The sequence below is a fragment of the Littorina saxatilis genome, linkage group LG16 (assembly GCF_037325665.1).
Source record: "Littorina saxatilis isolate snail1 linkage group LG16, US_GU_Lsax_2.0, whole genome shotgun sequence".
Lineage (NCBI taxonomy): Eukaryota > Metazoa > Mollusca > Gastropoda > Littorinimorpha > Littorinidae > Littorina > Littorina saxatilis.
In genome coordinates, this window is record NC_090260.1 from 48,738,865 (window position 1) to 48,763,266 (window position 24,402).

At 40.8% G+C, this 24,402-nt stretch overlaps 1 protein-coding gene across 2 annotated transcripts; it reads right to left on the minus strand.

Annotated features, from left to right (window-relative positions):
- Positions 1-10,903: 10,903 nt before the first annotated feature.
- On the minus strand, positions 10,904-21,095 carry LOC138951138 (uncharacterized). Of its 2 annotated transcripts, none has more exons than XR_011451006.1 (2): positions 14,793-20,437; positions 10,904-14,302 (listed from the first exon to the last, which is right to left on the minus strand). XR_011451006.1 is itself a non-coding variant. In XM_070322779.1 (2 exons), exon 2 carries the CDS (start codon positions 17,201-17,203, stop codon positions 15,074-15,076), a length of 2,130 nt encoding a protein of 709 aa, XP_070178880.1. In that variant the 5' UTR covers positions 17,204-17,934; positions 20,968-21,095; the 3' UTR covers positions 10,904-15,073. The 2 variants fall into 2 exon arrangements, 1 of the variants encoding a protein (XP_070178880.1); XM_070322779.1 differs by adding an exon at positions 20,968-21,095 and having other exon boundaries at positions 10,904-17,934.
- Between the last annotated feature and the right edge of the window lie 3,307 nt (positions 21,096-24,402).

A 24,402-nucleotide genomic window follows, 5' to 3' on the forward strand; every position in this document is an offset into this window, starting at 1 on the left:
AGCCAGTTTTGCATGTGTTATATTATAGTGCTAAAAAGAGCACCCACCACCGTAAACGACCCACCACTGCTCCTATATGTCTCTATTATTGAAGTCAGCCTTTCCCATTGACGAGACGTCGCGGCAGTTGCGACATTAAAAACAAACGGCAGCGATTGACCCTTACAATTGACTTCGCTAATACGCTGATAATGTTGTGTCTTTAATAATCCCAGCGAAGCTGGAGGTATCCCACGAACGATACACTGTAATCGACTTGAGAAATGCTCATCCCGATAATACATGATAACTGCCACGTACCCGGGTCAGTTTTCAAATCGAGCATTTGTTGATTCGTCGTTTTCCCCGGTCCCGCTAGAAGTAATCAATATATATATGCAACTGGTTTTTTTATTTTTATTATTTCGATTCATTTCATAATCCAACACTCCCCCCCCCCCCCCCTCAAAATGTAAACACTATAGGGACTTCCAGAGTCGCCTTCGTCAATACTTCGGTTGTGCCAATCTAAGTGAGTTTACTTCTGTAAAATGTTCATTTTGGAGGCCTAGTGCACGAACACAGACACCCCACACAAAAGGTATACAAACGCAGCTTCAGATCTAGATCTGATCTATTTTCCGTTCCTTGGTTGCTAGTTCGTAACTCACCATTCTGTGTTCCCAATGCGATTAATGATGCCGTTGTTGTCAGCAACATGATTTCCCCCCCCACGTTCCCCTCATGTTCACGCGCTGGTGGCTCGAACATATATGGAACAACACGATTGTGGTTCACCACATTTTGTGCGCCACGACTGTCGTCCATTATGCTCTCTTCCCAAGTCTACGTCACAGGCACTTGCAGGCGCGTCGGGAGTTCTCGGGTTTTCTCGGCAAAGTCCGGATGAGCAAATTTAGTACGCATGCCAACTGGCGAACGGCTGAGCGCAGAGCGGTTAAAGTGCAGAGAAATGACATAACTGGAACCCCTCTACACACACTGAAAACTGTACTTGGAGGGTTTAAACACACTTTAAGCATCGCATTGTTGTAACACAAAGACACAATGAAAAGCATAATCATACAGTCACAAGTTGCACTGTGGCTTTGGAAGGGGACAGACAGAAAGACGGAGCCAAGGAAGTGCAGCTAATGTTTCTTACCTGCGATCGAAATCAGGAGAAGAACGAGAAAGAGACAGCGTGCATACATCATCCCACTTCAACTTTTTGTCTCGGGTTAAAGGCTGGAAAACAACAGACATCATCCCACTTCAACTTGTTGTCTCGGGTTAAAGGCTGGAAAACAACAGACATCATCCCACTTCAACTTTTTGTCTCGGGTTAAAGGCTGGAAAACAACAGACATCATCCCACTTCAACTTGTTGTCTCGGGTTAAAGGCTGGAAAACAACAGACATCATCCCACTTCAACTTTTTGTCTCGGGTTAAAGGCTGGAAAACAACAGACATCATCCCACTTCAACTTGTTGTCTCGGGTTAAAGGCTGGAAAACAACAGACATCATCCCACTTCAACTTGTTGTCTCGGGTTAAAGGCTGGAAAACAACAGACATCATCCCACTTCAAATGTTTGTCTCGGGTTTAAGGCTGGAAAACAACAGACATCATCCCACTTCAACTTTTTGTCTCGGGTTAAAGGCTGGAAAACAACAGACATCATCCCACTTCAACTTTTTGTCTCGGGTTAAAGGCTGGAAAACAACAGACATCATCCCACTTCAACTTGTTGTCTCGGGTTAAAGGCTGGAAAACAACAGACATCATCCCACTTCAACTTTTTGTCTCGGGTTAAAGGCTTGAAAACAACAGACATCATCCCACTTCAACTTGTTGTCTCGGGTTAAAGGCTGGAAAACAACAGACATCATCCCACTTCAACTTTTTGTCTCGTGTTAAAGGCTGGAAAACAACAGACATCATCCCACTTCAAATGTTTGTCTCGGGTTAAAGGCTGGAAAACAACAGACATCATCCCACTTCAACTTTTTGTCTCGGGTTAAAGGCTGGAAAACAACAGACATCATCCCACTTCAACTTGTTGTCTCGGGTTAAAGGCTTGAAAACAACAGACATCATCCCACTTCAACTTGTTGTCTCGGGGTAAAAGCCGGAAAACAACAGACATCATCCCACTTCAACTTTTTGTCTCGGGTTAAAGGCTGGAAAACAACAGACATCATCCCACTTAAACTTGTTGTCTCGGGTTAAAGGCTGGAAAACAACATACATCATCCCACTTCAACTTGTTGTCTCGGGTTAAAGGCTGGAAAACAACAGACATCATCCCACTTCAACTTGTTGTCTCGGGTTAAAGGCTGGAAAACAACAGACATCATCCCACTTCAACTTGTTGTCTCGGGTTAAAGGCTGGAAAACAACAGACATCATCCCACTTCAACTTGTTGTCTCGGGTTAAAGGCTGGAAAACAACAGACATCATCCCACTTCAACTTGTTGTCTCGGGTTAAAGGCTGGAAAACAACAGACATCATCCCACTTCAACTTGTTGTCTCGGGTTAAAGGCTGGAAAACAACAGACATCATCCCACTTCAACTTGTTGTCTCGGGTTAAAGGCTGGAAAACAACAGACATCATCCCACTTCAACTTGTTGTCTCGGGTTAAAAGCTGGAAAACAACAGACATCATCCCACTTCAACTTGTTGTCTCGGGTTAAAGGCTGGAAAACAACAGACATCATCCCACTTCAACTTGTTGTCTCGGGTTAAAGGCTGGAAAACAACATACATCATCCCACTTCAACTTTTTGTCTCGGGTTAAAGGCTGGAAAACAACAGACATCATCCCACTTCAACTTTTTGTCTCGGGTTAAAGGCTGGAAAACAACAGACATCATCCCACTTCAACTTGTTGTCTCGGGTTAAAGGCTGGAAAACAACATACATCATCCCACTTCAACTTTTTGTCTCGGGTTAAAGGCTGGAAAACAACAGACATCATCCCACTTCAACTTGTTGTCTCGGGTTAAAAGCTGGAAAACAACAGACATCATCCCACTTCAACTTTTTGTCTCGGGTTAAAAGCTGGAAAACAACAGACATCATCCCACTTCAACTTTTTGTCTCGGGTTAAAGGCTGGAAAACAACAGACATCATCCCACTTCAACTTTTTGTCTCGGGTTAAAAGCTGGAAAACAACAGACATCATCCCACTTCAACTTTTTGTCTCGGGTTAAAAGCTGGAAAACAACAGACATCATCCCACTTCAACTTTTTGTCTCGGGTTAAAAGCTGGAAAACAACAGACAAATGAGATCACGTAAATCTATGTCAAAACATTTTGTTCATGTGATTTAGATCACAAGAAGAAGATTAGTCTTACAATTGTAATACCTACCAAACAGTAGGAAAACCTTCTTCCGTTGGCTGTAGTGGTTGACTACTCGTTGGCTGTAGTGGTTGTCTACTCGTTGGCTGTAGTAGTTGACTTCTCGTTGGCTGTGGCGGTTGACTTCTCGTTGGCAGTAGTGGTTGACTTCTCGTTGGCTGTGGCGGTTGACTTCTCGTTGGCTGTAGTGGTTGACTACTCGTTGGCTGTAGCGATTGACTTCTCGTTGGCTGTAGCGGTTGACTTCTCGTTGGCTGTAGCGGTTGACTTCTCGTTGGCAGTAGTGGTTGACTTCTCGTTGGCTGTAGCGATTGACTTCTCGTTGGCTGTAGCGATTGACTTCTCGTTGGCCGTAGTGGTTGACTTCTCGTTGGCTGTAGCGGTTGACTTCTCGTTGGCTGTAGCGATTGACTTCTCGTTGGCTGTAGTGGTTGACTTCTCGTTGGCTGTAGTGGTTGACTTCTCGTTGGCTGTAGCGGTTGTCTTCTCGTTGGCTGTAGCGGTTGACGTCTTTTCTGAAGACGTGACTGGGGGAGCTCTCTCATATATCTGCCACAAAGGCTGATAACTTTTGCCGTTATTCAAGTGGAAGGATTTTGTTTTAAGCCTGATGACTGGTGCATGTGTGGTTGTTTACATTCTTCCAACAGGGAGGAGATCCCGTTTAACGACAATTTTACCGAGGGGATTAACGCATCGTCATCTATAAGCTTATGGGAGGGATTACGACATTGTCATATATACGTTTATTGAAGGGATTAACGCACTCTAATTACAAAGGGAATGCCCTCCGTCACCTGAGGTAGGTTTAGCATTGAAATCAGTAATTGCACGACATAGATTAATTCGTGCTTTCTTTAATCCTTTTGACTTAATGGCGAACCTGCTTGGATTAGACACGCGCGTTCATTTAAACATGATTGTATTCAGATAGCTTGGGGTGGCATGTAAAACATAAGAAAAACTTTGCTTATGTTCAGTACATGTGATTATATATGTATTCAATATACACAGAAAGCGTCTGCAGGTAGTGTCAAGATCAAAAAAATGCTAATACCCGAACACAAGTCAGATCAAAATAAAGAATGTATAACTAATAATCTAAAGCAAACACACACACACACACAAATACTATACTGCATACAGACTACTGCTTGTCTCATTTAGGTAAATGCGGTCAGATTTTAGCTTCTGTTCGTGGACACCTAAAGGTTGACCACGCCCCCCCCCCCCCCCGAACACCCCCCTCCCCACCCGAACACACACCCCAAAACAGTAATCATAATAATAATAACAATTTAAGTTATTGAGACATCCCAGTGCACTTAGGGATTTATAGAGCAAACCGAGAAAATGTATTATTGAACGAAGCACATAGTGCTGAGTTCAATAATTATTTTCGAGATTTGCTCTATAAATCCCTTAGTGCACTGGGATTGTTTTAATAACGATATTGTCAGTACCGCCAGAGAACAAAGAAGATTCAAAACGCACATTTTGCAACGCGCATTTGGATAGGCAGAACTGTGTGGTCAGGTCGTGTAAGATCTACTTTTGTGTGGGCTGTCTCATGTGTGTCGTGCTTTCGTCACACGCAAACTCTTGTTTTAATTTCTGTTGGTAAATTCCAGTGTAGCGTTAAGCTAAAAAGTTATGATCTTTCATAGAGACCTCATTTGAACTCGGAGAAAGGGCTGTGCTCTTTGTCATTTGCGATTCAAAACCTCCAGTCGAGCTTCGTGTTCGACGCGGGATTGACTGTGCAGATTGATGCCCCTTGAATTGACTACAAGGACTGTCGACGGTTAGCACATTTTCAAAATAAATGTGGTATGTTTCTCGTGTTGTATCTCCCCGATGGGTACTAAATATGAACGGTAAGAATGCTCTGAACCCTACACGCATCTTATCTCCATCGTTTTTTCGGTCACATTTGCCCAACATGTTAATTTGCTGAGCGGGGTTTATGTCGTCTGCTAGGCTAGGGTAATCCAACTACTGCAATCTCATTTCGAAAACAAAAATTGCTCGTCACGTTGCATTGAGTCTGCACGCATGAGGCAGGCTGGTAATAAGTCTTATAGAATACATGGTAAGAACGTTCTGAACCCTACACGTTTTCGATTCCGATTGTTCTTGCCTTGAAATAATAATTCGGAAACCATTCATTTACTGAACTGATGCATTCGTATTTCAGTGTAGTCTGCTGCGTATGACAGAGTCGATCGAGTCAGTCGACTTCCAAATGCTGGTCTGGCTGGTAGGTTATCGGAATAACACTTGTGTTTTCTGTTAGCTGCTGAGAATTGTATACTAACTCATCATTTGGTAATGTGGATAATTCGCTCCATGCCACCAACACGGCATCATTATGAGAAGAATCTTCGCAAGTCGAAACTGAAAAATTAGACACAGCGGGTTCTATATTTAGATCAGTGGGCTTCACTGTGTGGCACAGGCACATGGAATTTGTCAGAAAAAAACTACTTCTGCTTTAAACCGCAGGAAATTTATGGTCATTTGGTAATGTGGAGAATATAAGCTATACATATCATTAATTAATTCTGAGGATGAGAGTACAGTCTCGCTTAGGCAAAGGGCGGAAGAATACGCTCTGTGGAAAAGTTAGCGCATCGCCATTAGCCAATCAACTGGTTCACATCAGTCATGTGACACCAGTACTTACTGACAATTTAAGTTATTGAGACATCACAGTACGCTAAGAGATTAATAGATCAAATCGGTACAATGAACTATTGAACCAAGATCACCAATAATCATTTTTGAGATTTGCTCTATACATCTCTTAGTGCACCGTGATAGTTTCAATAACGATATTGTCAGTAACGCAAGAGATAAAAACATGATTCACAATGCACATTTTGTTGTGCGCGTTTGGATAGGCCTAACTGTGAGGTCAGGTCGTGTTGGATCTACTTTTGTGTGTGCCATCTCAAGTTTGTCGTGCTTTCAGTCACACGCAAACTCTTGTTATAATTTCTGCTGGTAAGTTCCAGTATAGCGTTAATCTTAAAAGTGAAGTTGTTTCATAGAGACCTCATTCTATCTCGAAGAAAGGACTGTGTACTTTTGTTGTTTTCGATTCGAAACCTTCGCGCTTCGATTGACTGTGCAGAGTGACGCCCCCTGATTTGACTGCCAGACCTGCTCGAGGACCCGGTTAGCTCATTTTCAAAATACATTTGGCATGTTACTCGTGTTGTATCTACACTCATCTGGGTGTCTGGTACTGAATGTAGACGGTAAGAGTGCTCGGCGCCCTACACGTATTATATCCCCGTACATTTTGTCCTTCACATTTTGCCCAACATGTCAATTTGCTGAGCAGTTGAAAGCGTTTGTTATGTCGTCTGCTAGGGCAATCAAACCAGTCGAATGCAAATACCCCGTACAGTGAAATTGACAAGCCTGTTAGACGTTCGTTTCCAAAAGTAAATTGATCGTGTTTCATCAGCACTCAAGAGGGAGGCTGGTACTAAGTCTATTACATGGTAAGAACGTTCTGAACCCAACGCGTTTTCGATTTCGATAGTTGTTGGCTTGAAATAACAAACAATAATAGTTGTACATAAATGTTAAACCCTAAAGACATGAGGTTCGTGAACCTATGAAAGTATAGGTTGTTGATGCCTAATGTCCTCTCGAAGTATTAGGCTATCTCGGACCGTCATCGTTGTACATAAAAGTTAAACCCAAATATATAAGGTTTGTGAACTTACGAAAGTACAGGTTGCTGGTTTGCTATATCCCCTTAACCTATTAATAGGCTTAACGGGACCGTATGGAGATACAGAAGATTATTTGTTTTAATCCAACATTATCCTTCATTCCACACGTCAACACACACACGCAAAGCCTATGCTGCATAAGGACTACTGCGTCTCTCGTTTAAGTAAATGGAGTCAGATCTTAGCTTCTAATCCTATAGACTTACAAGGTGACCCCCCCCCCCCTCCCTGAAGAAAAAAAAGATAGGTACCCCAAGTCTGTTAACCGATTTATTTTGATTTTGATGAGCCTATTGACTTTATAGTTAATGCGTCCACAAAGTGCCACGTTTGCATGTCAAATGGTCAGACGTTTTTGCTCTTTCAAACAAATCCAAATTTGGGGATTGCCTCAATAAAAGGATGTGTGCAATTGAACCGTAGCCACATCCACCAGACTTTTAAGCCTCTGGGCTGTCACCTTTTGGGCTTTCTCAAAGGACTCGAATACAAACAGCATCAGTAAAATAAATCCGTGACGTGAATACAGCAATAAAAGGCAGGATCAGGGTCAGGCTGTTTTAACTAACGAACGAATGAACAAACGCACGAACTAACTAACTCTCGAATTAACTAACTAACTTTCTTTCTTTCTTTCTTTATTTGGTGTTTAACGTCGTTTTCAACCACGAAGGGTTATATCGCGACGTGGAAAGGGGGGAGATGGGATAGGGGAAAGGGGGGAGATGGGATAGAGCCACTTGTTAATTGTTTCTTGTTCACAAAAGCACTAATAAAAAAATTGCTCCAGGGGCTTGCAACGAAGTACAATATATGACCTTACTGGGAGAATGCAAGTTTCCAGTTCAAAGGACTAAACAGTTCTTACATACTGCTTGACTAAAATCTTTACAAACATTGACTATATTCTATACAAGAACCACTTAACAAGGGTAAAAGGAGAAACTGAACCGTTTGTCGCCTCTTACGACATGCTGGGTAGCATCGGGTAAATTCTTTCTCGTCCCAACCAATATGGGACTCCCCCTAACCCGCGGGGTGTAACTAACTAACTAACTAACTGACTAAAGACAAACCTTTCTGAGCGACCCCTATTTCAACACGGTTGGCCTTGTGATAAGGCGTCCGCCCCGTGATCGGGAGGTCGTGGGTTCGAACCCCGGCCGGGTCATACATAAGACGTTAAAATTGGCAATCTAGTGGCTGCTCCGCCTGGCGTCTGGCATTATGGGGTTAGTGCTAGGACTGGTTGGTCCGGTGTCAGAATAATGTGACTGGGTGAGACATGAAGCCTGTGCTGCGACTTCTGTCTTGTGTGTGGCGCACGTTATATGTCAAGCAGCACAGCCCTGATATGTCCCTTCGTGGTCGGCTGGGCGTTAAGCAAACAAACAAACAAACCCCTATTTCAACTAACGATTTCATCAGCATTTCTTCTCATGAGAAGGATCTAATTTCTGCCGTTATCCAAGTGGGAGGATTTTGTTTTAGTTGATTACATGCTTTCAACAGGGAGAAGATCATATCTAACGAAAAGTTTGACGAAGGGGCTTAATTAATGCACCATCATCTTTAAGCTTATGGAAGGGATTAACGCATACGTTTCTTGAAGGGATTAACGCACTGCACTGTCGTATACATGTTGAATAAAGGGATTGACGCACCGTCGTATATATTTTGATCGAAGGGATTAACGCATTATCATTTATATACGATAAATTGAAGGGATAAACGCACCTTCATATTTATGTTGATTAAAGGGATTAAAACCTTTTCATATATATATAAGATTATTGAAGGGATTAACGCATCGTCATATATATGTGTATTCAAGGGATTAACGCGCTTTCTTTAAAAAGAGTATGCCCTGCACCGCTTGAGGTCGATTTAACAATAATATCAATCATTGCACGACATGGATTAATTTGTGTTTTCTTTAATCCTTTTGACTTGATGGTGAACCGGCTTGGATTAGACACGCGTGTTGGGTTTACACATAATTTTATTTAGATAATATGGGGGGGGGGGGGGGTGGGCATTCATTATACAAACTTGGGACCGCACAACAAGCTATGCTTTTACTCTCTCTCTCTCTCTCTCTCTCTCTCTCTCTCTCTCTCTCTCTCTCTCTCTTTTTCTCTCCCCCCTCCCTCTCTCTCTCTCTCTCTCTCGCTCTCTCTCTCTCACACACTTTAACACACTCACGAGCATACACACAAACAAACACAAACACACACACACACACACAATTACACAAACACACACACAAACACACACACACACTAACACACACACACACATTCACACACACACACACACATTCACACACACACACACACACACACACACACACACACACACACATTCACACACATACATATATAGTCTGGGGGTGTTAGCTTCCCTATGAAATCTTGATCCCGTCCGAGAAGGTTCTGAATTCCCCAATAGGGCTATATGTGAAGGGACACTATGTTCTCTCTCTTTTGCTCTGTCAAGAGAATTTGTATAATCTCGGAATAAGGCATTGCTCACTTTCAATTGTTTCTGTCACATGGGATATACAGGTTTCAACACTCGTGATTTGTTATATTCACCACAGACTCGTGGAACCCTATGATATTCATCCGCTGGGTCTTGACTGAAATACAAGCCATACAAAAAAACACTCGTGTTGTACCCGATACATATATCTACTGGAATACGTACACATACACACGTGCACACACACACACGCACATGCTTAGACGGACATAGAGACATATACGCACACACACACACACACACACACACACACACACACACACACACACACACACACACACACACACACACACACATGCTTGTATTTGAGTCAAAATGGGGCTTTTTGCAATACATGGTGCAAATGGGTACATCACTTTCTTACCATATTTCAAACTCAAGCTTTGGCTCAAAAAGGCAGGAATGTGAGGTGAATTCATGAACAGGTCCTGGTCAAGTATTAATAAAAAACAAGCCAAGCACACACAGAAATAAAAATGGGGCATTTTAGAAAAATGGGTTTCTAGAATTGTGAACCCATTTTGTCCTGACATGAAACACACCTACTTTTGGGTTCGTACACACATTCACAAAACACACTGACATTTGGGTTCACACATGTTATAGAAACACAGACACCTGGGTTTATACACTTTAGTCTTTTCTCTTAAAAACCTTTAAGATCCTACGCGTTAGGGGTCTCCCTTGGTCCAACGTGTGTGAATGTTTTGTGTGTGGACTGTATAGTTATCTGATTTGAACATTTTGCATTATGTATGCATTTTAATGTGCAAAAAATATTCTTGTAATTAATACTGTGGTATTTGTAGAAATGATTGTATACTTTCTTTTCCATAAACCCCAAAGGATATGGGTGGATAATTGATCTGTTATCATGCAAGAACTTTGACTTTTGCCTTCTTTTTGTAGGTTTTAGATTGTGTTTGATGATGATTATTACATAAATCCTTCAGTTCACATAATAGAACCAAATGTTCCATATTTGACTAACTGAACACGAACCCGAAAAATATTTGCTTCATACCTGAAATACAAATCTTGACAACTGGCCAATATAAGGTAAGTATGTTTTTTTGTCAGGTTACTATGAACACTTTGAAAAGCAAATAGTTTTGGGATTCGTGTCCAGTTCGCAGCAGGTGTTATGTGGAAATTGTTCATAGATCTGTGTGTGGGGGAGGGGGAGGAGGAGGAAGATATAGAACCATTTGCTGCCCATTGTGATATCACACACTGAAATGAGTACAGACTGCATCCATGGTTTTTCGTGGTGTGTTTTATTCAACATAAGAAAAAAAGGTAAGTATACTGAGTACACTTGAATCGTTCAAACGGATCATGGACAATTCTGTGCTATACAGCAGTACCTCTCCTAACTCCAACAATAACAACAAACCATATGAGATTTCTTTCGTCAAAAAGTTTCATCTACTTGTGATCCATGACATTACAGTATGCTAAACAAAAAAATTAAAACAATTAAATAGAATATTTTTTTTTAAATCCTTTTCACACACAAGAGCAATCTTTCCTTGTTGACTGTTGCAAGACTGACATAAGCTGCCAAAACAGAAAATTGTAACCCCATTAATCTTCAGAAACCCTTTCTGAAAGGGTGTTCACTCACAAATAAGGCCTCACTGTTGCAAATCAAATACAAACAAAACAAAATAATAAAACAAACAAAACAAAACGATAAAACATGGCATTTCAAAATCAAAAAAACTAATATTTTTTTCAGTAACTGAACATGATGAACCATAACATGATGAGATTCTCAAGCCAAAGCAACTACAATTTAAGTCGTGCATTTCAGTAAACATTACATTATCCCAAAGAGTGAAGAGTTGGTTGTTTTTTTACTTTCTAGGTACAATACTGCCCTTTTGTAGTAATGATCACTGATAATTTCACAGAACACGTCAAGATAGATTGAAAATCAAAATGCACACACACGTCTATTTCAACATAAGAATTGGAGGCGTAAGTTGTAACCTCATTACTTTTCAGAACCCCATTCTGTTAGGGTGTTCCCTGTTAACTTTCTTGTTGACTGATGCAAGACTGACATAAGCTGACAAAACAGGAAGTACAAGTGGCTTGGCAAAATGTATTCTGTAATAAAAATGAATCTAACCTGAAAAAAACACCACTAAAGAGTGCAAGTGTCTTGTGAATAGTAGGAAACTACCAAAAAAAGGGAAAAAAAGAAACAAACAAACAAAAAGTTACATTAAAAATAGCTTCACAGAACATAATAATAATAATAATAATAAATGAGCATTTATATAGCGCAACATCATAACTTTACAATTATGCTCTTTGCGCTTGACACATTTAAAATTCAAACACAGTTATACAAGCATTTACATCTACATTCATAGTCAGCAACGCTTGATTAAAAGCATACACCATCAAACATACATTACAACAGATTCTTCCACTAATAAAGTAATAAAAACATGAATAAAATAGGTAGTAAAAACAAGGAAATACCAGCTGAATACCCTTAATCAAACAGAACATGTTATTAATACTGAAAAACAGCCCTAAATGTGTATACACATTATCACATTATCACTAAAAACATAAGATTGATTGAAGTTTATTTAAAAAAAGAAACACCCATGCAAAAAAATGTCAGCATAGAAATTGGATGCATGACTGTAACATTCTTTTTCACAAACCCATTCTGGCCGAGTGTTCACTTGAATGCACACCCTTATTGTAGCAAATCAAACAAATACACCAAAAAAACCTTAAAATAAGATTTTTGCTGACCGCTGAACACTTTAGTTACATATTTTCAAACAGCAAAGAAACATTACATAAATATAGTTAATTTTAAACAGATTTTCCCCTCACAGTATTAAGATAGGAGATTTTCCCGCCAAGACGTGTGACACAGTCCTTCAAAATAAAAAAGTGAAAATGATATTTCAGCAAAATTCTAGCTAAAATATAACACAGCGAGATGTTCAAGCCAAGTCAACTGAAATGTAAGTTTTGCATTTCAACCGTACATATCCCAAAGGGTGAAGAGTTGTGTTTTCTTTTCTTACTTTCTATGTACAATACTGCCCTTAATAAGTATTACAAATAATTTCACAGAAAAAAAGCTGGATAAAATCAAAACTGCATACTAACGTCTATTTTAACATGAAAATAGGATGCAGAAATTGTAACCCCATTATTTTTCAGAAACCCATTCTGACAGGGTGTTCACTCAAATAAATCTAATTGTAGCAAATCAAATAATAAACAAAGCAAAATGATAACACAAACAAAACAAAAATCAAAGAAACTAATATTTCAGCAAAATTCTAGCTTACAAATAACATGCTGAGATTCTCAAGGCAAAGCAACTAAAATTTAAGTCATGCATTTTAGTGAACATTACAATCATACTCTCTCATTTTTTTTTTAGTTTTTTTTTTTTACATTAGAGACTTTAAGAAGGGCTACCACATTCATATGGTTGGCATTTTCGTGGTTGCAAAAAACACTCGGCGGGGGAACACCATGTGTCGCTAGTACAGCGGTTAAGAGGACAGAAGAATTTCGTTTCGCTGGTCGCACCGGTTCAGAAGTGTCGATCAGATAATACCAGCTGCCTCACTTCTGCTGAAACGCATCAGATACTCAGGCCACAACTCAACACATCATAAACTTTAACTGCTTCATGCATTTTTCTCCTCTAGGCGGCTTGACCAGCCGACTGAAAAGTTGAGTCGGCCTGATGTTTGGGTCGCCATCTTGAAATTTCTTTCGTCTGCTCAGTCACTCACTTACCCAATTCAAGCCTGCTTTACGGCTTTTTAAACTTGATTTTTAAAAACATTTCAATGATAAATCGCGCCTAAAGATGTCAGAGCATACATCGATTACACAAGGTAGGCATATTTTATGACTATTCGAATATAAAACGCGACCGAAGTCACTTTCGTCAGAATGACCAATTCTACAAATTTCGTTTCTCTTGGCGAAGCGAATTTCTGTTCGTAGAGATCGGAAGTCACGTGTACTCAAAAAGGTGTGACGTTTTACAACCGAAAATGCCAACGAAACGAATGTGGTAGTGCTTCTTAATCTCTCTATTATCCCAAAGAGTGAAGAGAAGTCTTTTTACTTTCTATGTACAAACCTGCCCTTTTGTAACAGTAATTACTTTTAATTTCTGAGAAATTAAAAATTAAAACATACACACACGCCTTGTTCAACATAAGAACTGGAGGCATAAATTGTAACCTCATCATTTTTCAGAAACCCATTCTATTAGGGTGTTCCCTGGAATACTGCCTCATTGTAGCAAATCAAATACAAAAATAAAAATAACCAACTTAAAATAAGATTTTTGCCGACAGCTTAACACTTTAGCCACACTGTCAAAAACCAATCAAAGAAATAGCATAAAAAGAGCTTTTCAACAGAATTTGCCCTAATAGATAAAGATTGAATTTTTTTTTCAAATTAAGACTCCTCATTAGAGGTGTGTCACAGTCTGTCAAAATCAAATCAAAGAAAACAATATTCCAGGAAAATGCTAGATTAAATATGGCATGATGAGATTTGCAAGCCAAATCAACTTTCTTTTTTGATGTACAATGCCGTGACTTTCATAATTATTATAACATAAGAATGTAAGATTTAATAAAACCTGCAGATGTTTGTTTGTTTGTTTGTTTATTTGTTGCTTAACGTCCAGCCGACTACGCAGAGCCATATCAGGACGAGGAAGGGGGGGATGAAGGGGGCCACTTGTCAAGCGATTCCTGTTTACAAATGCACTAACCCATTACTTGTGTCCCAGCAGGCTTTAGTAAAACTAAATTAATACCTACTGGAAGATTACCAGTTTCCAGTATGTTAAAATAGGCTTAACCTATCTACTGCTGGACTTACATCAGAACACTAACAGATTAAACTATACATGAATCGCGAGACAAGCGGCAAGAGAAGAGATTTTTGGAAAAAATACAGGTGAATGAGCAAGAAGGCAGAAAAAAGAAAAGAATTCATGAAGAAAAAGAGAGCATGACAGGAAAGAGGAACCAAAAATCTACCTAACAGCAAACTAGAAAGCTCCTGCGGTTCCAAAAACAGGAGGGGCTTTTAATTTCATAACCGCAGTGCCCCACTGCGGGAACCTGCAGATGTGAAGTGTTGTTTTTGGTGTTTGTTTTTTCTCAACATGGGATTGTGTTTACAGCCAACAATTTTGACAAACCTACCAATCCATACTTTCAGTTTCCTTTATGCCATGTGGCAGAAATACCAGCTGCAAACCAAGATGATGTAAGCTGCCTCTACAAATACAGAGTAAGGCCTTTAATCTCAACTCAAAAGTTTTCCCTAGAGCTGACCCTTCACCAGTTAGCGCTCCCAAGAGATCAGTCTCTCATTTGCAACTTCTGACCATTATAGGTACCTACTTTGACCTTATTTGCTTGAGACGATTGTGGACACAGTATTTAATGTCCTTCCAGGATCTGTGCTTTAGAACACTACTTTCTGCCTGTTTGCATCTTTCTGCTTCAAGTTTTTGCGGGACTTTATTCATTGAAAAACATGCAGCCAAATGTTTCTCAACTGCAGCAATTTCCTCTTTTTTCCAAGGCATTTTCTTCTGAGTTTTTGTTCCATCAGGCCTTCTCTTCTGAGTCAGTGTTTTACCCCCTTTAGCTGATGTACTGGTAGCTGGGGCGATGGTAAGGGAAACATCACCAACGGATGCACAAGCTCCAGCTGTATTTTCATTTGAAAGAGAGCAAGATGGTGGTCTTTCTTCTTTAGACACTTCAGCGCTGGCAGTGGCAGCAGGTTCCTCATCTTCATTCTCTTCATCTGCAGGTAGAATTTCTTCTTCAAGACTCTTTTCGTCAATTTCTTCGGGTATATCAACACCTCTGTTGAGTTTGAAGAGGACACTGGCTACCTTTGCCTTCTGAACAATCTGAATTGGCTTTCTGTAGACACCCCTGTGGATGCGAATGTCATGTCCGAGAAAGCCTGCCAGTTGGTCTTCCTCTAACTTTGACAACTCCATCGCTTGGCTAAGTGTTGCTAGTTGTTTCCTGAGGTTGGTGGCTGTGAACAGTGATTCAGAATCCACCTGCGCCTTCTGTGCATAGGTCCTAAGGACGTCAGAGTCCCTAAAGGGCTTCTCACCACTTGAGGCAAATAAGTATGGACTTGTGATGTCTTTCTCAGCTCTCATCTTCAACAAACGCTCAACAGCATGAACCATGCTTGGTGTCAAGAGGATGGGCACAGGTCGTGTGAACTTTCCTTTGATTTCCACTCTTTGTAGGATCTTGACAAGCTTTTGCTCAGTTGTTGTCAGAGTTTTCAGCATTTCCTCCTCAATTGACGACGACTGCAACACTTGAAAGTCCTGAACTTTCATTCTCTGCAACTCCCCTCCTCTTTTTCTGTTGAAGATGGTCAGAGAGGCTAGTGTGGCTTTGGCCAGGACACTGTATTCAGTTGATTGCATGTCCTCGTTGATCACACCATTCACTTTCTCGACGTCTTTCAAAGAGGGAAGGAGGAGCTGTTTGTTCATTTTAGCCATTGTGACCGACTGAGCAGCACCTGCTGAGACAGAATCATGCCAATCACTCGCCAGGAGAGAAGAAAAGTTTTGGACTTTTTCCAGCAAAAGCTTGTCACTGGATTTGATGGCTTCCGACACAAGAATTTTACAGCAGGTCTTCAGAGAGTAGCCAAGTTTGAGAGCCAGGTTCCCTTTCTTGTAAGCATGGCTTGGTTCTTCAAAGTGAGCCATGGCTCGGACTGTTTCAATGACCAAATCAAAATGGATAGGATCAAGTGCTTGTTTAAGGCTTGCAACCTTCATTTCAGATTTTGCCTTTAACTCCAAGACCAAACGCCCTAGTTCTCTCAGCCGGCTGCTGATGTTGCCCCTAGTATGTTCTTCCACATCTTTTTTGTAGAACAACCTGGAACCAAACTTGATGATCAGACTGTCATTTGCTATGACTCTCATGACGGCGTCATCTCTCATTCTTCCAACAACAGCTTGAAAGAAGGCACTGTTCTTTTCTTTTCCAATGGGAAGCATGTATGATCCTACCTTGGAACACTCGCCCCACTTCAAGTGCTTACTTGGATCTGGATTTTGTGGACAGTTGTGCAAATGCTTACTCAACAGGGACTTGGCATACAGCCCTTGGCAAAACCTGCAGGCTGAAAGTTGACCTACCTGGCGACCTGCTTTTCTGTACTTTGGAATGACTGTTCCGGACTGGCCTTCCAACACATCATAGTTGTGTTTATAGTCTCCCTCATTGAGCAATCTTACAAACCCGTTCCTTCTCTCTTTGGATCCTTTGGGAAGTCTCAAAACTGCCGCCACATCCGCTCCGTGAGCATGGACCTTTGTCAAATGTGTCGACATTTTTACTACCATTTTTGAACAAAATTTGCATGAATGTTTTTTACCCCATTTGTTTTCCTGGGGAGCTTTTTCTGCAACATGTAAAGGATCAGCTCTAGATTTGTCTTGTTTGCAAGGTGTAACTAGGGCAGGATACATTACGCTATCACAGTCGGAGTCAGACTCATCAGTCTCAGGCTGCACAACTTGGTCGTCATCAGGATCCCTTTTACTTTACTTTATTTGGTGTTTAACGTCGTTTTCAACCACGAAGGTTATATCGCGACGAGGGAAAGGGGGGAGATGGGATAGAGCCACTTGTTAAGTGTTTCTTGTTCACAAAAGCACTAATCAAAAAATTGCTCCAGGGGCTTGCAACGTAGTACAATATATGACCTTACTGGGAGAATGCAAGTTTCCAGTACAAAGGACTAAACATTTCTTACATACTGCTTGACTAAAATCTTTACAAACATTGACTATATTCTATACAAGAACCACTTAACAAGGGTAAAAGGAGAAACAGAATCCGTTAGTCGCCTCTTACAACATGCGGGGTGCAGAGAAATAAGGATGTGGAAAAGAAGACTTTTGGTAAGTGAAATAAAGGTGATGGATCCGGTCAGGTAGAAATAAGACAACAAGAAAAGAATTGGAAAACTGCAGGGAATAGTAGGGAGAGTTTTCTTGGAAGGAAATATAGGTGAAAGGACTGGTAAGGCAGAAATAAGACAAAAGAAGAGAAGTAAAGGGGTGGGGTAGCTCTGTTTAAACGCTCCCGCCGCGTGAAGGCGACCCCATGGGAGCATCAGGGTCCCTGTCAGACACCAGCTTGGAGCCCCGTTCACCCTCCACGCCAGGCCCAACTTGATCCTCGTAATCATCGTCACCTGAAAAGAAATAAATCATATTTTTCAGATAACTTTTCTTTTCATCCTGATAACAATGTCACCATGGAACCCCTACAATTGACTACACTACATGGATTAAGGGCAGAGGTGGCACGGAATTTTGATCCAAAATGGTCCCATGATGTGATTTGGGTTTTTATCATTTTTAGGCAGTTTGAACACCCTAGAATAACTGCATGATGTTTATTTTGTCAATTTCATCCTCTTTTTTCAATAAAGTGATGATTTGCAAAGTGAGTGAATGCTAAAAATATGCAGACTTATAACAAAAATCGATTTTTTCATGGCAGAGCAGCAGCAACATGTCGATGAGTTTGTCAAAGTTATTGCATGCAGCGTACTCAGCGGGAATTTCCGTTTGTTGACGATGTCACAGTCATGGAAATAAAGCCCGTTTGTGTCCCTCAACGGCCGCAACACAAGAGCTGGCGAAGGCTACTTTCACTTGCAAAATGTTCCATATTTGGAAAGTGACCTTTACCTTTGAAAATCTATTCGCTGATTGGTCATTTCCAATAACTTTCAGCCGGGAAGTAGTTCTGCGCATTCGCGCGCACCACATCCGCATAAACACGCGAACCTTATTTCGAATCGGTTCGACGTCTCAAACAGCGATATTTCTCCCAACTCGGCCTCTAAAAGATAAATTCGGCGGGTGTCTATCATGCAAGAGGCAGGGGAAGTTACAACTTGCGGCAGATCGAGCAACGAAGAAAAATAAGCTAGCGGTCGGTGTGAATGTCGAGTCCACGACGCCTGAATAACAGGTACAGAGGTAGGACGTCAGGCCTTGTTTATCTCACATAAACTCCACCTTGACTGTCCCAGTTACATCCTAAAGTACTGCTAATCGAACTTCGGACCCATCTCCCACTCATGTATCTCATTCTTGGTGAAACAATGATATTTTGACTTAGATATTTGCTTCGTTGCAAAATCCAACTTTTCTCATTCAAGGAACGCAACAACTAGGTGCATTTTCCGGTGAATCAAATGTTGGGCTAAATCTTTTGGATTTCATCCCGACTCTATTTCACCAATAAGAAATGTATATTCTTTTCTCCCTCTAGATCATTGAATCCCTTGAAATTGTCAGGGAAACATTATGTCTAGAGTTTATTTTGGCAGAAGCCCGACTGACGTCCTGCCTAAAGGCAAAGTTCCATGAGTTTTGGAAAAAATAATGCTTACTTCGAAGCAATTTCCGATCAAAAATCGGCCACTTTTTGTGCAATGGAAACAAGAATTAGCAGAAACCACATGTCTGCTCCTGCGATAAAACTGAGAACATCAAGAGTAGCAAGTAAAATTCCACACGCCTTTTTTCCAGCTGATCATAATCATTGTACTTGATGTTTCATTGAGTGTTATAGCAACAGTCTGATGTCCATATGTGCAACTTTGGACTGATAGGGGATTGTGAAGAGCACTTGGAGTATAAGAAAATGTCAGTGAAAAGTACCCGCATGCACACATACTCTTGGTTTGTCAATCTGTCTTCACTGTGCGCAGCAAAACACTTCACAAACTTTCAAATGCAATTTTCTCAGAATGTGATTTTCAAGGACGGTAACCACACGGCGATGATCTTCACATCCCATATCTACTTGTGGTAGACTACTAATTTTTTTCCCCCAAGCATTTTTACCCATTAAAAGATCCACAGGCAAAAACATTGCACAAAAGAGTCTTTTTATGTGTTTTTGCTTGAGGCAGGTTTCATGGTATCAGGCCATTTTGATAGTCTCAGATTTGTTTAGTCTTTTAAATCCATATCTGTGAGAATCTGCTGTATTTGTTGTATTAACATGCAAACTAGTTGTTGTTTAAATACTTTTTTGAAAATAAAAGTTGAAATTTTTGATAATGTGTTTATTTATGTGCGTGTGAATGGTGGCGATCGTCAAAATACGGATGGATGAATTTACTTTTGCCACAGCATCACTAAACAAAGAACTAAATTCCAACACACACATGCACAAGTATCAATGCTGTGGTGGTTGAGAGTGCCAGAACACATTGAAATGATTGTTTTTCAACAACAATCGATATCCATAACACAAATTCTAACTTATACTAGCTCCGCAAAAAAAAATGTATGGGGATTCGGATCTGTCCGTCGGCATAGCGATATCAAGAGCATCGAAACTAATTGTGATTTCACAGGACAAAAACACAAGTTTACCTAATTTTGTATACTGTAAATACAAGTTTGTGCACCCTTGAAGTGAGTTATAATGTTGCCGAGGTCAATTTGCCCTTGATCGACGCACGGTGACCCGAGTTTCAAAGTTGCGATCCAATCCGTCTAAACAATCTAGCGATCGCCACATTTTTCTTTTCATTCAAAAACTAACCGTTTGGGGAGGAAGTGACGTCACGTTGTTTTACGTTGACGCTCGCGCTCGACAGAAAAAGACCGCAACAGTTTTTCAGTTAAAAAAATCGCAAAGTAATTACATTTTCTGAGGTTTTCTAGTGTCCATATAGTAACAATCGCTACTCTAGCGATCGCCACTGAGTGTTGAAGTCACATTTAACTCCATTTTCGACTGTTTTAAGAAACTATTTTGACGCTCAATCGTCACGTTTCAGTGTCGAAACACGTACTGTGCATTTGCAATCAGCCGGTGTGTCCAAACTGAAATGCGAGTGATGCCTCGATTTGTGGCGATCGCTCACGTGGTTGACGGACAGAAATACCTTCTTAGGGGGTGGGGGAACAGTTACTCCTCCATACAATAATGGTGTTCACAAATGATTGCAAACTTGTCTCTTTATAAACTGTTCAGACATGTCTTCTCTTCAATAATTTTCAGTTTTGCTCGGTTTGTTAATCAGGAGCACCCTGCAGTAAATGTTTCATCTGTGACAATGCTCGAAATGTTGACGTAATTCCAATGCCCATATCCTTCTCTTGTTATCTCATCTACCCAAAACCATTGAAGATAGAAAGACATTTATTGAACAAACTAGATGCACAACACCAGTCTTAACACGTTTTGTTCTTACATGTATATGAAAATATTGATGACGGCTGCCACACGGAAATAGAACTCATCTCCAGTGACAAGTCCCTTCAGTGTCCTCGTCGTCTGTGGTCTTGTCAGCGCGACTCCATGTCATGCGCATGGCCTCACTGTTAGGAAACGCTACCGTTGCTGAGCTTTGGTTTAGTTTTGTGTGTTGCATGTAGTTGACTTATTTGTACTTTGTGGGAAAGTACCGATATTATATTTTGTAAACACAATATTTATGCTTGGACGAGAATGCAGGTGAACTTTCTAGTCCTGTCAAAACAAGTTGTTTCAGGCATGGGAATTGAAAATTGTAAAAAAGGCGGAAAATTTATTTAACTGAAGACGCGAAGCGTCAAGTCGACGGCGCGAAGCGCCTAGCCTTACTAGGGGGGGTCCGGGGGCATGCCCCCCCGGAAATTTTTATTCTCCAAAGAACCCAGATGGTGCAATCTGGTGTCATCTGAGCTCCAAGTTTGCCATTAAATTCTGTTTTTAGAATCAGAGTTTTTAGTACAAAAATGTACCAAATTTTGCTTACATGTATTATATATGGTTTAAATTTGTAAAAAAATTTATCTGTTGAGACAAACAGGAAAATGTAACTTGTAACACAATCTGTGCAATCTGGTTTACTTTCAAACATAAAAGTTCAATAACTGAGGCGGGCGGTAGCAGTGCGTGAACAAAGTACGGAAAGTTTTCGCGGGCTTTTGCGCAAAGGCCAAAGTAACCGGTGCTTTTTTGTGTGCCTCCCCCCTTTATTTTTTCGGCGGACACTTTTGCATTTTCGGCGGAACAAAAAAAAAAATTCAGCGGAAATCCGCCATTCGGCGGACAATTCCCATGCCTGTTGTTTACCATGCTGTTTAGTCGTGAGTTCGTGGCGTTCGTTCGGATTAAGTGAGTCGGCGCTTTTGATGTACGTCATACGGAGAATGTCGCTAGTTTAGTCCACGCACGGCTCGTATAATGTAGTTGTATCATGTTCGGTCTGGAATATTCTCGAGATTGAGTATTTACTATATATGCCAGCGCGATTCGTATGTAAAAAAAAACGCTTCTATTTGAGTTCTGCTACGTTGTGCAGTTGTATGTATTGAATGCTGAATAAATCCTCGAACTCAATTTGACGAGTTGTTTTCTGTTGCTGCGAAGACGGGCGACGTAGAATAAAAGAACACAACTATACGACATTTGAGAACTTGTGGCAATCTCAAGTGTCGTGTAACACTCACGCTTCTCAATGATGTAGCCAGTGATGGGCAAGCCTCCGTCATCTTGAGGTGGCTTCCAGTCCAGCTGGACAGAGTCGCGGGTGATGGCCTTTGCTTCCAAAGGTCCCACTGGTTTTCCCGGTGGTCCTAGGAAAACAACATGAAAATTTCATTAAGATGAATTACAAACAACAAAAGATAACTTTGAAGCTCTAAAGGGAAGCATTATATGAGACATCATGTATGGCATAAAAAGACTTACCACAGAAACACAAACACAGAAAAGAGAATAATACATACAAATACAAAGTACAACACAAAGTACCATATTTGATGAACTACAAGCCGCGACTTTTTTTCAAAAATAATCGCATTGCGGCTTATAAAAAGATGCGGCTAAAACGTTACCTAAACTTGAATAGCATTCACCTAATGGAAGTCGCCGCGGATTTTCATTTCGCTCGATTAGCGATTATCCGGTACTTTATTAGCTCTCTACTCAAGACTCGGCGCTTTTCTCTTTCTTTCGCGAATCTTCGTTTGTCAACAAGTCGTCGTGACAAGATAGCGTACAGAGAAACATCGGATGTATCAGGATCTCGCGCGTGCGAGATTTCGTTTTTTTGTGTCTCGCGATAGTTGGAGGAGCGAGAGCCGCCATGTTGTGTTTTCGTCTGCTCGAAATGTGCGCAAAAGTCGTAAATCATCCAAAAAAAGCTTATTCCGGGCGGGACTACATGTGTGTGTTGGTTACAAAATTGTGTGTGTGATATTTTTCTTCAAACTTTATCACTTTTCTTCTTTGTTTCACTTGTTTATTCTCGGAGCCGATTTTGCCAAATACCGTACTTTCGTTGCCTGGTTGTTTTGATTGATTGACACGATCTGATTATATTTTTTTCGACGGCGGCTAATATAGTGACGCGGCCTATACGTGGCTCGTCCCAATTTTTTTTTTAAAGTCGGGGGTGCGGCTTATAAAACGGTGCGTCTTGTAATCCGTCAAATACGGTACAGTAAAACCTGTCAAATAAGGACACCCTTGGGACCAGACAAAAGTGTCCTTATTCTGCAGGTGTCCTTATTAGACAGGTGCAAGTAAACGCGACAAAGTCAAGTTGAGAGAGAGAGAGAGAGAGTACTGCACATGTACATGTACATTTATAAGAAAAACAGAAGCTGTTTAGATTAAACAGAGAAACATTTAATATTGACTGTTGTAAAACAAGTTTAAAAGCTTTTTATCATATCAACTGTATAAATTTAAATTGTTAAAAAGTTACTGGATCTCATTCATACAACACATTCACATTCACTTCATTCTGCACTCATCAGCTTTTGAAAGAATTTGTCCAGCGTTGTCTGAGTGGACCATTGATGGCAATGTGATTCGCACGTTTGGTTGAAAACCACTCGAACACGGCGTCATTTAGCTCTTCGTATTCGGTTGTCTTCTTCGAAACCCATTTCTGGTCAGCACGTCCGTCTCCCGATTCCCACAACTTCATTATTTTTTCCCGATCGACGCTGATTTTCGAAATCTGCGTTCTCCCACACCCAAGCTCTTGTGCAATCGTTCGGCATGATTTCCCACTTTCCAGTTGTTTGACAACATTTATCCTTTGTTCTAAAGTCAGCGCATTTCTTCCTTTTCTTGAATTTGAATTTCTTGCTGCCATCTTGTTAAACACGAATCACTCTTTCGAAGAGAAGATACATTCACTCATACACTTTCACTTCCGTTCCGCCGAACACGTTCCACGCGTTGGATTGGCTGCCTTGGAACTCTAGCAGCCAATCAAATGCGTCGACTTAAAACACTCACCAAGAATAGACTCTATCAGTATTCCAAGCTCTCGTAATCTCTCGCAAACTTCAGAGCATAGCAAAGCATGCGGTACAACGATCTCGTGCGAGCTGCACAAGCCAAGGTTCGAAGTTCTCGCGATGTTCAAGCATAACAATAGCGTGTCTCGCGAGAGCTGCTCAGATACCGACTAATATCAACTGATCGATTTATCGTCTTCTTCGTCGATCGAACTTCCCAGCTTGCTGTGGATGTCCGTATTTAGCAGGTATATGACTTATTATGGACCCAAAATACGTGTCCGCGTCCGTAATGCCGAGGTGGCCGTACGTAACATAGTGGTTTTACAGTGTTAAGCAGTCCGTGCCGAGACTGACTGTCCGTATTCTGCGAGTGTCCGCTAAGT